This window comes from Panulirus ornatus, chromosome 16 (assembly GCF_036320965.1).
Source record: "Panulirus ornatus isolate Po-2019 chromosome 16, ASM3632096v1, whole genome shotgun sequence".
NCBI lineage: Eukaryota > Metazoa > Arthropoda > Malacostraca > Decapoda > Palinuridae > Panulirus > Panulirus ornatus.
This window is the reverse complement of record NC_092239.1, coordinates 30044248-30056671: the sequence shown is the minus strand read 5'-3', so window position 1 is coordinate 30056671 and position 12424 is coordinate 30044248. Positions and strand designations below refer to the sequence as shown.

General features: G+C 42.3%; 1 protein-coding gene across 4 annotated transcripts in view; it reads right to left on the bottom strand.

Moving 5' to 3' along the window:
- The window catches only part of LOC139754200 (uncharacterized), a 122646-nt gene that overhangs the window by 23623 nt on the left and 86599 nt on the right, over positions 1 to 12424 (bottom strand). For all 4 annotated transcript variants that reach the window (XM_071671416.1, XM_071671419.1, XM_071671417.1 and 1 more), the window contains one exon: positions 7522 to 7618. In XM_071671416.1, the coding sequence (XP_071527517.1) occupies positions 7522 to 7618 (97 nt within the window). The remainder of the gene's footprint in view (positions 1 to 7521; positions 7619 to 12424) is intronic.

Sequence of the window (12424 nt, the reverse complement as noted above, 5' to 3'; positions counted from 1 at the left end):
TTTCGAGATAATGTTCTCGACTTCCACACATTCTTCAAGGCTCCCAGGATTTTTGCCCCCCTCCCCCACCCTATGATTCACTTCTGCTTCCATGGTTCCATCCGCTGCCAAATCCACTCCCAGATATCTAAAACACTTAGCTTCCTCCAGTTTTTCTCCATTCAAACTTACCTCCCAATTGACTTAACCCTCAACCCTACTGTACCTAATAACCTTGCTCTTATTCACATTTACTCTTAACTTTCTTCTTTCACATACTTTACCAAACTTAGTCACCAGCTTCTGCAGTTCCTCACATGAATCAGCCACCAGTGCTGTATCATCAGTGAACAACAACTGACTCACTTCCCAAGCTCTCTCATCCACAACAGACTGCATATTTACCCCTCTTTCCAAAACTCTTGCATTCACCTCCTAACAACCCCATCCATAAACAAATTAAACAACCATGGAGACATCAAACACCCCTGCCGCAAACCTACATTCACTGAGAACCAATCACTTTCCTCTCTTTCTACACGTACACAAGCCTTACATCCTCAATAAAAACTTTTCACTGCTTCTAACAACTTGCCCCCCACACCATATATTCTTAATACCTTAGACAGAGCATATCTATCAACTCTATCATATGCCTTCTCCAGATCCATAAATGCTACATACAAATCCATTTGTTTTTCTAAGTATTTCTCACATACATTCTTCAAAGCAAACACCTTATCCACACATCCTCTACCACTTCTGAAACCATACTGCTCTTCCCCAATCTGATGCTCTGTACATGCCTTCACCCTCTCAATCAATACCCTCCCATATAATTTACCAGTAATACTCAACAAACTTATACCTCTGTAATTTGAGCACTCACTCTTATCCCCTTTGCCTTTGTACAATGGCACTATGCAAGCATTCTGCCAATCCTCAGGCACCTCACCATGAATCATACATACATTAAATAACCTTACCAACCAGTCAACAATACAGTCACCCCCTTTTTTTTATAAATTCCACTGTAATACCATCCAAACCCGCTGCCTTGCCGGCTTTCATCTTCCGCAAAGCTTTTACTACCTCTTCTCTGTTTACCAAATCATTTTCCCTAACCCTCTCACTTTGCACACCACCTCGACCAAAACACCCTATATCTGCCACTCTATCATCAAACACATTCAACAAACCTTCAAAATACTCACTCCATCTCCTTCTCACATCACCACTACTTGTTATCACCTCCCCATTTGCCCCCTTCACTGAAGTTCCCATTTGTTCCCTTGTCTTATGCACTTTACTTACCTCCTTTCAAAACATCTTTTTATTCTCCCTAAAATTTAATGATACTCTCTCACCCCAACTCTCATTTGCCCTCTTTTTCACCTCTTGCACCTTTCTTTTGAACTCCTGCCTCTTTCTGTTATACAAATGAGCGACAAAGTAAAATAAATAAATATAAATAACCATAAAAAGGATGACTTATCAGCTAAGTTTACATACTTTCCATCAATAAGTTACTTTCTTTTTGCACCAGCACAAGTCAGCAAAGCATAACTGGGAAATTACAAAAATATGGAAGCATCTAATGATTTTGTTTGAGGCTGGGTGAGAGTAGTAAAAGTTTATGTGATACCTGAAAATACTGTATTTGGATGGATAAGAATTAACTGGTATGTATAGGACTGTGTGTATATATATATGTGTGTATGTGTGTGTATATACATATTTTTTTTTTCTTTTGCTTTGTCGCTGTCTCCCGCGTTTGCGAGGTAGCGCAAGGAAACAGACGAAAGAAATGGCCCAACCCACCCCCATACACATGTATATACATACGTCCACACACGCAAATATACATACCTACACAGCTTTCCATGATTTACCCCAGACGCTTCACATGCCCTGATTCAATCCACTGACAGCACGTCAACCCCGGTATACCACATCGCTCCAATTCACTCTATTCCTTGCCCTCAATTCACCCTCCTGCATGTTCAGGCCCCGATCACACAAAATCTTTTTCACTCCATCTTTCCACCTCCAATTTGGTCTCCCTCTTCTCCTCATTCCCTCCACCTCCGACACATATATCCTCTTGGTCAACCTTTCCTCACTCATTCTCTCCATGTGCCCAAACCATTTCAAAACACCCTCTTCTGCTCTCTCAACCACGCTCTTTTTATTTCCACACATCTCTCTTACCCTTACGTTACTTACTCGATCAAACCACCTCACACCACACATTGTCCTCAAACATCTCATTTCCAGCACATCCATCCTCCTGCGCACCACTCTATCCATAGCCCACGCCTCGCAACCATACAACATTGTTGGAACCACTATTCCTTCAAACATACCCATTTTTGCTTTCCGAGATAATGTTCTCGACTTCCACACATTCTTCAAGGCTCCCAGAATTTTCGCCCCCCTCCCCCACCCTATGATCCACTTCCGCTTCCATGGTTCCATCCGCTGCCAGATCCACTCCCAGATATCTAAAACACTTTACTTCCTCCAGTTTTTCTCCATTCAAACTCACCTCCCAATTGACTTGACCCTCAACCCTACTGTACCTAATAACCTTGCTCTTATTCACATTTACTCTTAACTTTCTTCTTTCACACACTTTACCAAACTCAGTCACCAGCTTCTGCAGTTTCTTACATGAATCAGCCACCAGCGCTGTATCATCAGCGAACAACAACTGACTCACTTCCCAAGCTCTCTCATCCCCAACAGACTTCATACTTGCCCCTCTTTCCAAAACTCTTGCATTCACCTCCCTAACAACCCCATCCATAAACAAATTAAACAACCATGGAGACATCACACACCCCTGCCGCAAACCTACATTCACTGAGAACCAATCACTTTCCTCTCTTCCTACACGTACACATGCCTTACATCTATTTATTTTGCTTTGTCGCTGTCTCCCGCATTTGCGAGGTAGCGCAAGGAAACAGACGAAAGAAATGGCCCAACCCACTCCCATACACAATGTATATACATACACGTCCACACACGCAAATATACATACCTATACATCTCAATGTACACATATATATACACACACAGACACATACATATATATACCCATGCACACAATTCACACTGTCTGCCATTATTCATTCCCATCGCCACCTCGCCACACATGGAATACCATCCCCCTCCCCCCACATGTGTGCGAGGTAGCACTAGGAAAATACAACAAAAGCCCCATTCGTTCACACTCAGTCTCTAGCTGTCATGCAATAATGCCTGAAACCACAGCTCCCTTTCCACATCCAGGCCCCACACAACTATCCATGGTTTACCCCAGACGCTTCACATGCCCTGATTCAATCCACTGACAGCACGTCAGCCCCGGTATACCACATCAATCCAATTCACTCTATTCCTTGCCCTCCTTTCACCCTCCTGCATGTTCAGGCCCCGATCACACAAAATCTTTTTCACTCCATCATTCCACCTCCAATTTGGTCTCCCACTTCTCCTCGTTCCCTCCACCTCCGACACATATATCCTCTTGGTCAATCTTTCCTCACTCATTCTCTCCATGCGCCCAAACCATTTCAAAAAACCCTCTTCTGCTCTCTCAACCACGCTCTTTTTATTTCCACACATCTCTCTTACCCTTAAATTACTTACTCGATCAAACCACCTCACATCACAAATTGTCCTCAAACATCTCATTTCCAGCACATATCCACCCTCCTGTGCACAACTCTATCCATAGCCCACGCCTCGCAACCATACAACATTGTTGGAACCACTATTCCTTCAAACGTACCCATTTTTGCTTTCCGAGATAATGTTCTCGACTTCCACACATTCTTCAAGGCTCCCAGGATTTTCGCCCCCTCCCCCACTCTATGATTCACTTCCGCTTCCATGGTTCCATCCGCTGCTAGATCCACTCCCAGATATCTAAAACACTTTACTTCCTCCAGTTTTTCTCCATTCAAACTTACCTCCCAATTGACTTGACCCTCAACCCTACTGTACCTAATAACCTTGCTCTTATTCACATTTACTCTTAACTTTCTTCTTTCACACACTTTATCAAACTCAGTCACCAGCTTCTGCAGTTTCTCACATGAATCAGCCACCAGCGCTGTATCATCAGCGAACAACAACTGACTCACTTCCCAAGCTCTCTCATCCACAACAGACTTCATACTTGCCCCTCTTTCCAAAACTCTTGCATTCACCTCCCTAACAACCCCATCCATAAACAAATTAAACAACCATGGAGACATCAAACACCCCTGCCGCAAACATACATTCACTGAGAACCAATCACTTTCCTCTCTTCCTACACGTACACATGCCTTACATCCTCGATAAAAACTTTTCACTGCTTCTAACAACTTGCCTCCCACACCATATATTCTTAATACCTTCCACAGAGCATCTCTGTCAACTCTATCATATGCCTTCTCCAGATCCATAAATGCTACATACAAATCCATTTGCTTTTCTAAGTATTTCTCACATACATTCTTCAAGGCAAACACCTGATCCACACATCCTCTACCACTTCTCAAACCATACTGCTCTTCCCCAATCTGATGCTCTGTACATGCCTTCACCCTCTCAATCAATACCCTCCCATATAATTTACCAGGAATACTCAACAAACTTATACCTCTGTAATTTGAGCACTCACCTTTGTCTTTTTGCCTTTGTACAATGGCACTATGCACACATTCCGCCAATCCTCAGGCACCTCACCATGAGTCATACATACATTAAATAACCTTACCAACCAGTCAACAATACAGTCACCCCCTTTTTTAATAAATTCCACTGCAATACCATCCAAACCTGCTGCCTTGCCGGCTTTCATCTTCCGCAAAGCTTTTACTACCTCTTCTCTGTTTACCAAATCATTTTCCCTAACCCTCTCACTTTGCACACCACCTCGACCAAAACACCCTATATCTGCCACTCTATCATCAAACACATTCAACAAACCTTCAAAATACTCACTCCATCTCCTTCTCACATCACCACTACTTGTTATCACCTCCCCATTAGCGCCCTTCACTTTAGTTCCCATTTGCTCCCTTGTCTTACGCACTTTATTTACCTCCTTCCAGAACATCTTTTTATTCTCCCTAAAATTTAATGATCCTCTCTCACCCCAACTCTCATTTGCCCTCTTTTTCACCTCTTGCACCTTTCTCTTGCCCTCCTGTCTCTTTCTTTTATACATCTCCCACTCAATTGCATTTTTTCCCTGCAAAAATCGTCTAAATGCCTCTATCTTCTCTTTCACTAATAATCTTACTTCTTCATTCCACCACTCACTACCCTTTCTAATTAACCCACCTCCCATGGTTCTCATGCCACAAGCATCTTTTGCACAATCCATCACTGACTCCCAAAATACATCCCATTCCTCCCCCACTCCCCTTACTTCCATTGTTCTCACCTTTTTCCATTCTGTACTCAGTCTCTCCTGGTACTTCCTCACACAAGTCTCCTTCCCAAGCTCACTTACTCTCACCACCCTCTTCACCCCAACATTCACTCTTCTTTTCTGAAAACCCATACAAATCTTCACCTTAGCCTCCACAAGATAATGATCTGACATCCCTCCAGTTGCACCTCTCAGCACATTAACATCCAAAAGTCTCCCTTTTGCGTGTCTGTCAATTAACATGTAATCCAATAACGCTCTCTGGCCATCTCTCCTACTTACATACGTATACTCATGTATATCTCGCTTTTTAAACCAGGTATTCCCAATCACCAGTCCTTTTTCAGCACATAAATCTACAAGCTCTTCACCATTTCCATTTACAACACTGAACACCCCATGTATACCAATTATTCCCTCAACTGCCACATTACTCACCTTTGCATTCAAATCACCCATCACTATAACCTGGTCTCGTGCATCAAAACCACTAACACACTCATTCAGCAGCTCCCAAAACACTTGCCTCTCATGATCTTTCTTCTCATGCCCAGGTGCATATGCACCAATAATCACCCATCTCTCTCCATCAACTTTCAGTTTTACCCATATTAATCGAGAATTTACTTTCTTACATTCTATCACATACTCCCACAACTCCTGTTTCAGGAGTACTGCTACTCCTTCCCTTGCTCTTGTCTTCTCATTAACCCCTGACTTTACTCCCAAGACATTCCCAAACCAGTCTTCCCCTTTATCTCGGAAAGCAAAAATGGGTATGTTTGAAGGAATAGTGGTTCCAACAATGTTGTATGGTTGCGAGGCGTGAGCTTTGGATATAGTTGTGCGCAGGAGGGTGGATGTGCTGGAAATGAGATGTTTCAGGACAATATGTAGTGTGAGGTGGTTTGATTGAATAAGTAATGTTTGGGCACATGGAGAGAATGAGTGAGGAAAGATTGACCAAGAGGATATATGTGTCGGAGGTGGAGGGAACGAGGAGAAGTGGGAGACCAAATTGGAGGTGGAAAGATGGAGTGAAAAAGATTTTGAGTGATCGGGGCCTGAACATGCAGGAGGGTGAAAGGCGGGCAAGGAATAGAGTGAATTGGATCGATGTGGTATACTGGGGTTGACGTGCTGTCAATGGATTGAATCAGGGCATGTGAAGCGTCTGGGGTAAACCATGGAAAGTTTTGTGGGGCCTGGATGTGGAAAGGGAGCTGTGGTTTCGGGCATTATTGCATGACAGCTAGAGACTGAGTGTGAACGAATGGGGCCTTTATTGTCTTTTCCTAGCGCTACCTCGCACACATGAGGGGGGGAGGGAGATGTTATTCCATATGTGGCGAGGTGGCGATGGGAATGAATAAAGGCAGACAGTGTGAATTGCGTGCATGTGTATATATGTATGTGTCTGTGTGTGTATATATATATGTGTACATTGAGATGTATGGGTATGTTTATTTGCGTTTGTGGATGTGTATGTGTATAAATGTGTATGGGGGTGGGTTGGGCCATTTCTTTCGTCTGTTTCCTTGCGCTACCTCGCAAACCAGGAGACAGCGAAAAAGCAAACTAAAAAAATAGAAAAAATAAATATAATAAGGTAACAACGAATTATAGTAATTATCAAATATATAAATATTTACTTTTAACGCAATTCCAAGTTCAATATGAAATAAAAACCAAGACATCTCAAATTCACAAGTATCAGAAATTATTGATACAATTGGTATAAGTATAGGGGGTTGTTATTTCATGTGCAGCGGGGTGGCGATGGGAATTAATGAGGCAGACAGTATGAATTATGTACATGTGTATATATGTATATGCCTGTGTGTATGTGTATATATGTATACGTTGAGAGGTATAGGTATGTATATTTGCGTGTATGGACGTGTATGTATATACATGTGTATGTGGGTGGGTTGGGCCATTCTTTCGTGTGTTTCCTTGCACTACCTCGCTAACACAGGAGACAGTCACAAAGCAAAATAAATAAAATAATAAATAATAAATAAAAATAGGTATATAAATCTTCTATGACTATTATATGACTATTATAAACACTATCACTATGTAGAACCACCAGCTGCCAAACCCACCTGTTGGACGACTCCCGGCGTGGTTTGGTGACCACTTGGCCATGCCATAGTCCCCTCACATCCAGGGAAGAGATGGTTGGTGTTGCTGTCCCTGACCCTGCAACACCAAGCTCTCCTACATGACATGTTTAAAGATGAAGCCAATGACATCACTTTAGATGTACAAGACAGCACCAGAAATAATTGTAATAGCTTTTTCTTGTTACGTTCCTACGTTTTAGGTTTGGCACAGAAAATGTCAAGGTAACAGAATAACTTAACAAAACTTGAGTTTTCCTAAAAAGAAAAAGCTTTGAGTATGGTTTTCAGAAGCCCAACACTTTGCCATAAGTATTAACAATAACTTCACGGTTGTTTATGTGTTTGTTGGTTTACTGGTGGACAAAAGTTTTGAGCATTTTGCTATAAGTTTTAGTCTTGGGGATGCTGCTGTAAACATCAGTTCTGAGGATTTCATCTTGGCTTCAGTTTTAAAGTTTCTGCCAAAGAATTAGTTTTGAAGATTCTGCCTAAGTTTCAGTTTTGAGGACTCTATTGTAGGCATAAGTTTTGAGAAATGTACTGAAGTTTCAGTTTTGAGATTCTGCTGCAAGCTTCAATTTTGAGGATTCTACTGCGAGCTTAAGTTTTAAAGATTCTACTGTGAGATTCAGTTTTGAGGATTCTACCATTAGCTTCAGTTTTGAGGTTCTCCCTTGACCTTCAGTTTTGACAATTCTGCTATACATTACAGATTTCTGTTGTCAGCTTCAGTTATGAGATTTTCCAGTATGCTTCAGTTTTAGAGATTCAGTTGTAAGCTTCATTTCTGAGATTTCCTGTAGTCTTAAGTTGAAAATTTTTGCCATAAGCTTTAGTTTTAAGGATTCTGCCATAAGCTTCAGTATGTACAGTGTAGGTTGTGTACTGATAATTAATATATGGATATCAATATATTTAATATAAAGTGGAGGCTGTGGATAATCAAAGTGTAGGCTACTGATCATTAAGTGTAAGCTATTAATCATTAGTATACGGTGTTTGCTATAGCTAATTGAAATAAAGATTGAGCTAGTGATCATTTACAGTGTAAGCAACTTGAATATACCTGTAAGCTATGGGTAATCAATATAAGTGTAAGCTACTGATCATTAACAGTGTAAGTTTCTGATCACTGAAATACTGTTTATGACTTCTGTGGTGTAGTGGTTAGCTTGCTTACCATGACACATTCACGGGCCGCCCAGGGTTGTGTGCATACGTTTGAATCATGGTTGCAGCAATTGGTCCATAGTCAACCCAGCTCTTCATCCTCTGAGAGTTGATCAATAAAATGGGTACTTGGCTTAGGTTGGTGTGTGTGTATAAATATATTCCTGGGGATAGGGGAGAAGGAATACTTCCCACATATTCCCTGCATGTCGTAGAAGATGACTAAAGGGCGAGGGAGCGGGAGGGGGGGGTTGGTTGGAAATCCTCCCCTCTCGTTTTAATTTCTCCAAAAGATGGAACAGAAAAGGGGCTTGTGCAAAAGATGCATGTGGCAGGAGAAAGGTGGGATGTAGGCAGATTAGAGAGGGCAGAGAGTGGTAGGATGAAGAATTATGATTGTTAGTGAAAGAGAAGAGAGAGGCGTTTGGACGATTTCTGCAAGGAAGTGGTGCAAATGACCAGGAGATATATAAAAGAAAGTGGTAGGAAGTCAAGAGAAAGGTGCAAGAAGTGAAAAGAGGGCAAATGAGAGTTGGGGTGAGAGAGTATCATTAAAGTTTAGGAGAATAAAAAGATGCTTTGGAAGGAAGTAAATAAAGAGTGTAAGACAAGAGAGCAAATGGGAACATCGGTGAAGGGGGCTAATGGGGAGGTAATAACAGGTAGTGATGAAGTGAGAAGGAGATGGAGTGAGTATTTTGAAGGTTTGTTGAATGTGTTGCATGATAGAGTGGCAGATATACGGTGTTTTGGTCGGGGTGGTGTGCAAAATGTGACAGTCAGGAAGAATGGTTTGGTAAACAGAGAAGAGGTAGTGAAAGCTTTGTGGAAGATGAAAGCCAGCAAGGTGGCAGGTTTGGATGGCACTGCAATGGAATCTATTAAAAAAGGGGGTGACTGTGTTGTTGATTGGTTGGTAAGAATATTCAATGTATGTATGGATCATGGTGAAGTGCCTGAGGATTAGTGGAATGCACGCATAGTGCCACTGTACAAAGGCAAAGGGGATAAAGGTGAGTATTCAAATCACAGAGGCATAAGTTTGTTGAATATTCCTGGGAAATTATATGTAAGGGTACTGGTTGAGAGGGTAAAGGCATGTACAGAGCATCAGACTGGGGAAGAGCAGTGTGGTTTCAGAAGTGGTGGAGGATGTGTGGATCAGGTATTTGCTTTGAAGAATGTATGTGAGAAATACTTAGAAAAATAGATGGATTTCCTTGTAGCATTTATGGATCTGGAGAAAGCATATGATAGGGTTCATAGAAATGCTTTGTGGAAGGTTTTAAGAGTATATGAAATGGGAGGTAAGCTGTTAGAAGCAGTGAGAAGTTTTAACCATGGATGTGAGGCATACGTACGAGTAGGAAGAGAGAATGGTGATTTGTTCCCAGTGATTGCTGGTTTGCGGCAGGGGTGTGTGATGTCTCCATGGTTATATAATGTATTTATGGATGGGGTGGTTAGGGAGATGAAGGCAAGAGTTTTGGAGAGAGGGGCAAGTATGCAGTCTGATGTGGATGAGAGGGCTTGGGAAGTGAGTCAGTTGTTGTTTGCTGACAATAAAGTGCTGGTGGCTGATTCAGGTGAGAAACTGCAGAAGTTGGTGTCTAAGTTTGGTAAAGTGTGTGAAAGAAGAAAGCTGAGAGTAAATGTGAATAAGAGCAAGGTTATTAGGTTCAGTAAGGTTGAGGGACAAGTCAACTGGGAGGTAAGTTTGAATGGAGAAAAACTGGAGGAAGAAGTGTTTAAATGTCTGGGAGCGGACTTAGCAGTGGAGGGATCCATGGAAGTGGAAGCAAGTCACAGGGTGGGGGAGGGGGCAAAGGTTCTGGGAGTGTTGAAGAATGTGAGGAAGGCGAGAACGTTATCTTGGAGAGCAATAATGGGTATGTTTGAAGGAATAGTGGTCCCAGAAATGTTATATGGTTGCGAGGCATGGGCTATAGATAAGGATGTGTGAAGGAAGGTGGATGTCTTACAAATGAAATGTTTGAGGACAATATGTGGTGTGAGGTGGTTTGATTGAGTAAGTAATGAAAGGGTAAGAGAGATGTGTGGTAATAAAAAGAGTGTGGTTGGGAGAGCAGAAGAGGGTGTGTTGAAACGGTTTGGACACATGGAGAGAATGAGTGAGAAAAGATTGACGAAGAGGATATATGTGTCAGAGGTGGAGAGAACAAGGAGAAGCAGGAGACCAAATTGGAGGTGGAAGGATGGAGTGAAAAAGATTTTGAGTGATCGGGGCTGAAGATACCGGAGGGTGAAAAGGATGCAAGGAATAGAGTGAATTGGAATGATGTGATATACTGGGGTTGATGTGCTGTCAATGGATTGAACAAGGGCATGTGAAGCATCTGGGGTAAATGATGGAAAGGTCTGTAGGGCCTGGATGTGGAAAGGGAAACCACAGCTCCCTATCTACATCAAGCCCCAAAGACCTTTCTATGGTTCACCCCAGAGGCTTCACATGCCCTGATTCAGTCCCTAGACAGCACATCAACCCTGGTATACCACATCATTCCAACTCACTCTATTCCTTGCATGCCTCTCACCCTGATCATTCAAAATCTTTTTCACTCCATCCTTCCACCTCCAATTTGGTCTCCCACTCATCCTTGTTCCCTCCACCTCTGACACATATATCCTCTTTGTCAATCTTTCCTCACTAATTCTTTCCATATGTCCAAACCATTTCAATGTACCCTCTTCTACTTTATTAACCACACTCTTTTTATTTCCACACATCTCTCTTACCCTTTCAATACTTACTCGATCAAACTGCCTCACACCACATATTGTCCTCAAACATTTCATTTCCAACACATCCATCCTCTTCTGTACAACCCTCTCTATATAACATTGTTGGAACTACTATTCCTTAAAGCATAACCATTTTTTCTCTCTGAGATAATGTTCTCTCCTTCCACAAATTCTTCATCGCTCCCAGAACCTTCACTCCCTTCCTCATCCTGCGACTCACTTCTGCTTCCATGGTTCCATACGCAACCAAGTCCACTCCCAGATACCTAAAACACTTCACTTCCTCCAATTTTTCTCCATTCAAACTTACATCCCAATTTACTTGTCCCTCCTTCCTACTGAACCTAATAATCTTGCTCTCATACGTATTCACTCTTAACTTTCTCCTTCATGCACTATTCCAAACTCAGTCACCAACTTCTGCAGTTTCTCACCCGAATCAGCCACTACAGCTGTATCACTGGCAAACATCTGACTCACTTCCCAGGCCCTCTCATCCCCAACAGACTGCACACTCACCCTCCCCTCTTCAAAACTTGCGTTTACCTCCCTAACCAACCCATCCATAAACAAATCAAACAACCATGGGGACATCACACACCCCTGCCACACACCAACATTCACTGGGAACCAATCACTCTCCTGTCTTCCCACTCGTACACATGCCTTACATCCTTGGAAAAAATTTTTCACTGCTTCAAACAACTTACCTCCTACACCATATACTCTTAAAACCTTCCACAAAGCTTCTCTATCAACCCTGTCATATGCCTTCTCCAGATCCATAAATGCTACATACAAATCTGTACACTCCCACCCCCTTTATTCACCTTCTACGACACGTGGGGAATACGTAAGAAGTATTCTTTCTCCCCCATATATTCATACTTGCTCACCTTCATCCAGTTCCGGCACCACCTCACCCCACAGGAACGAGCATCTAACCCCA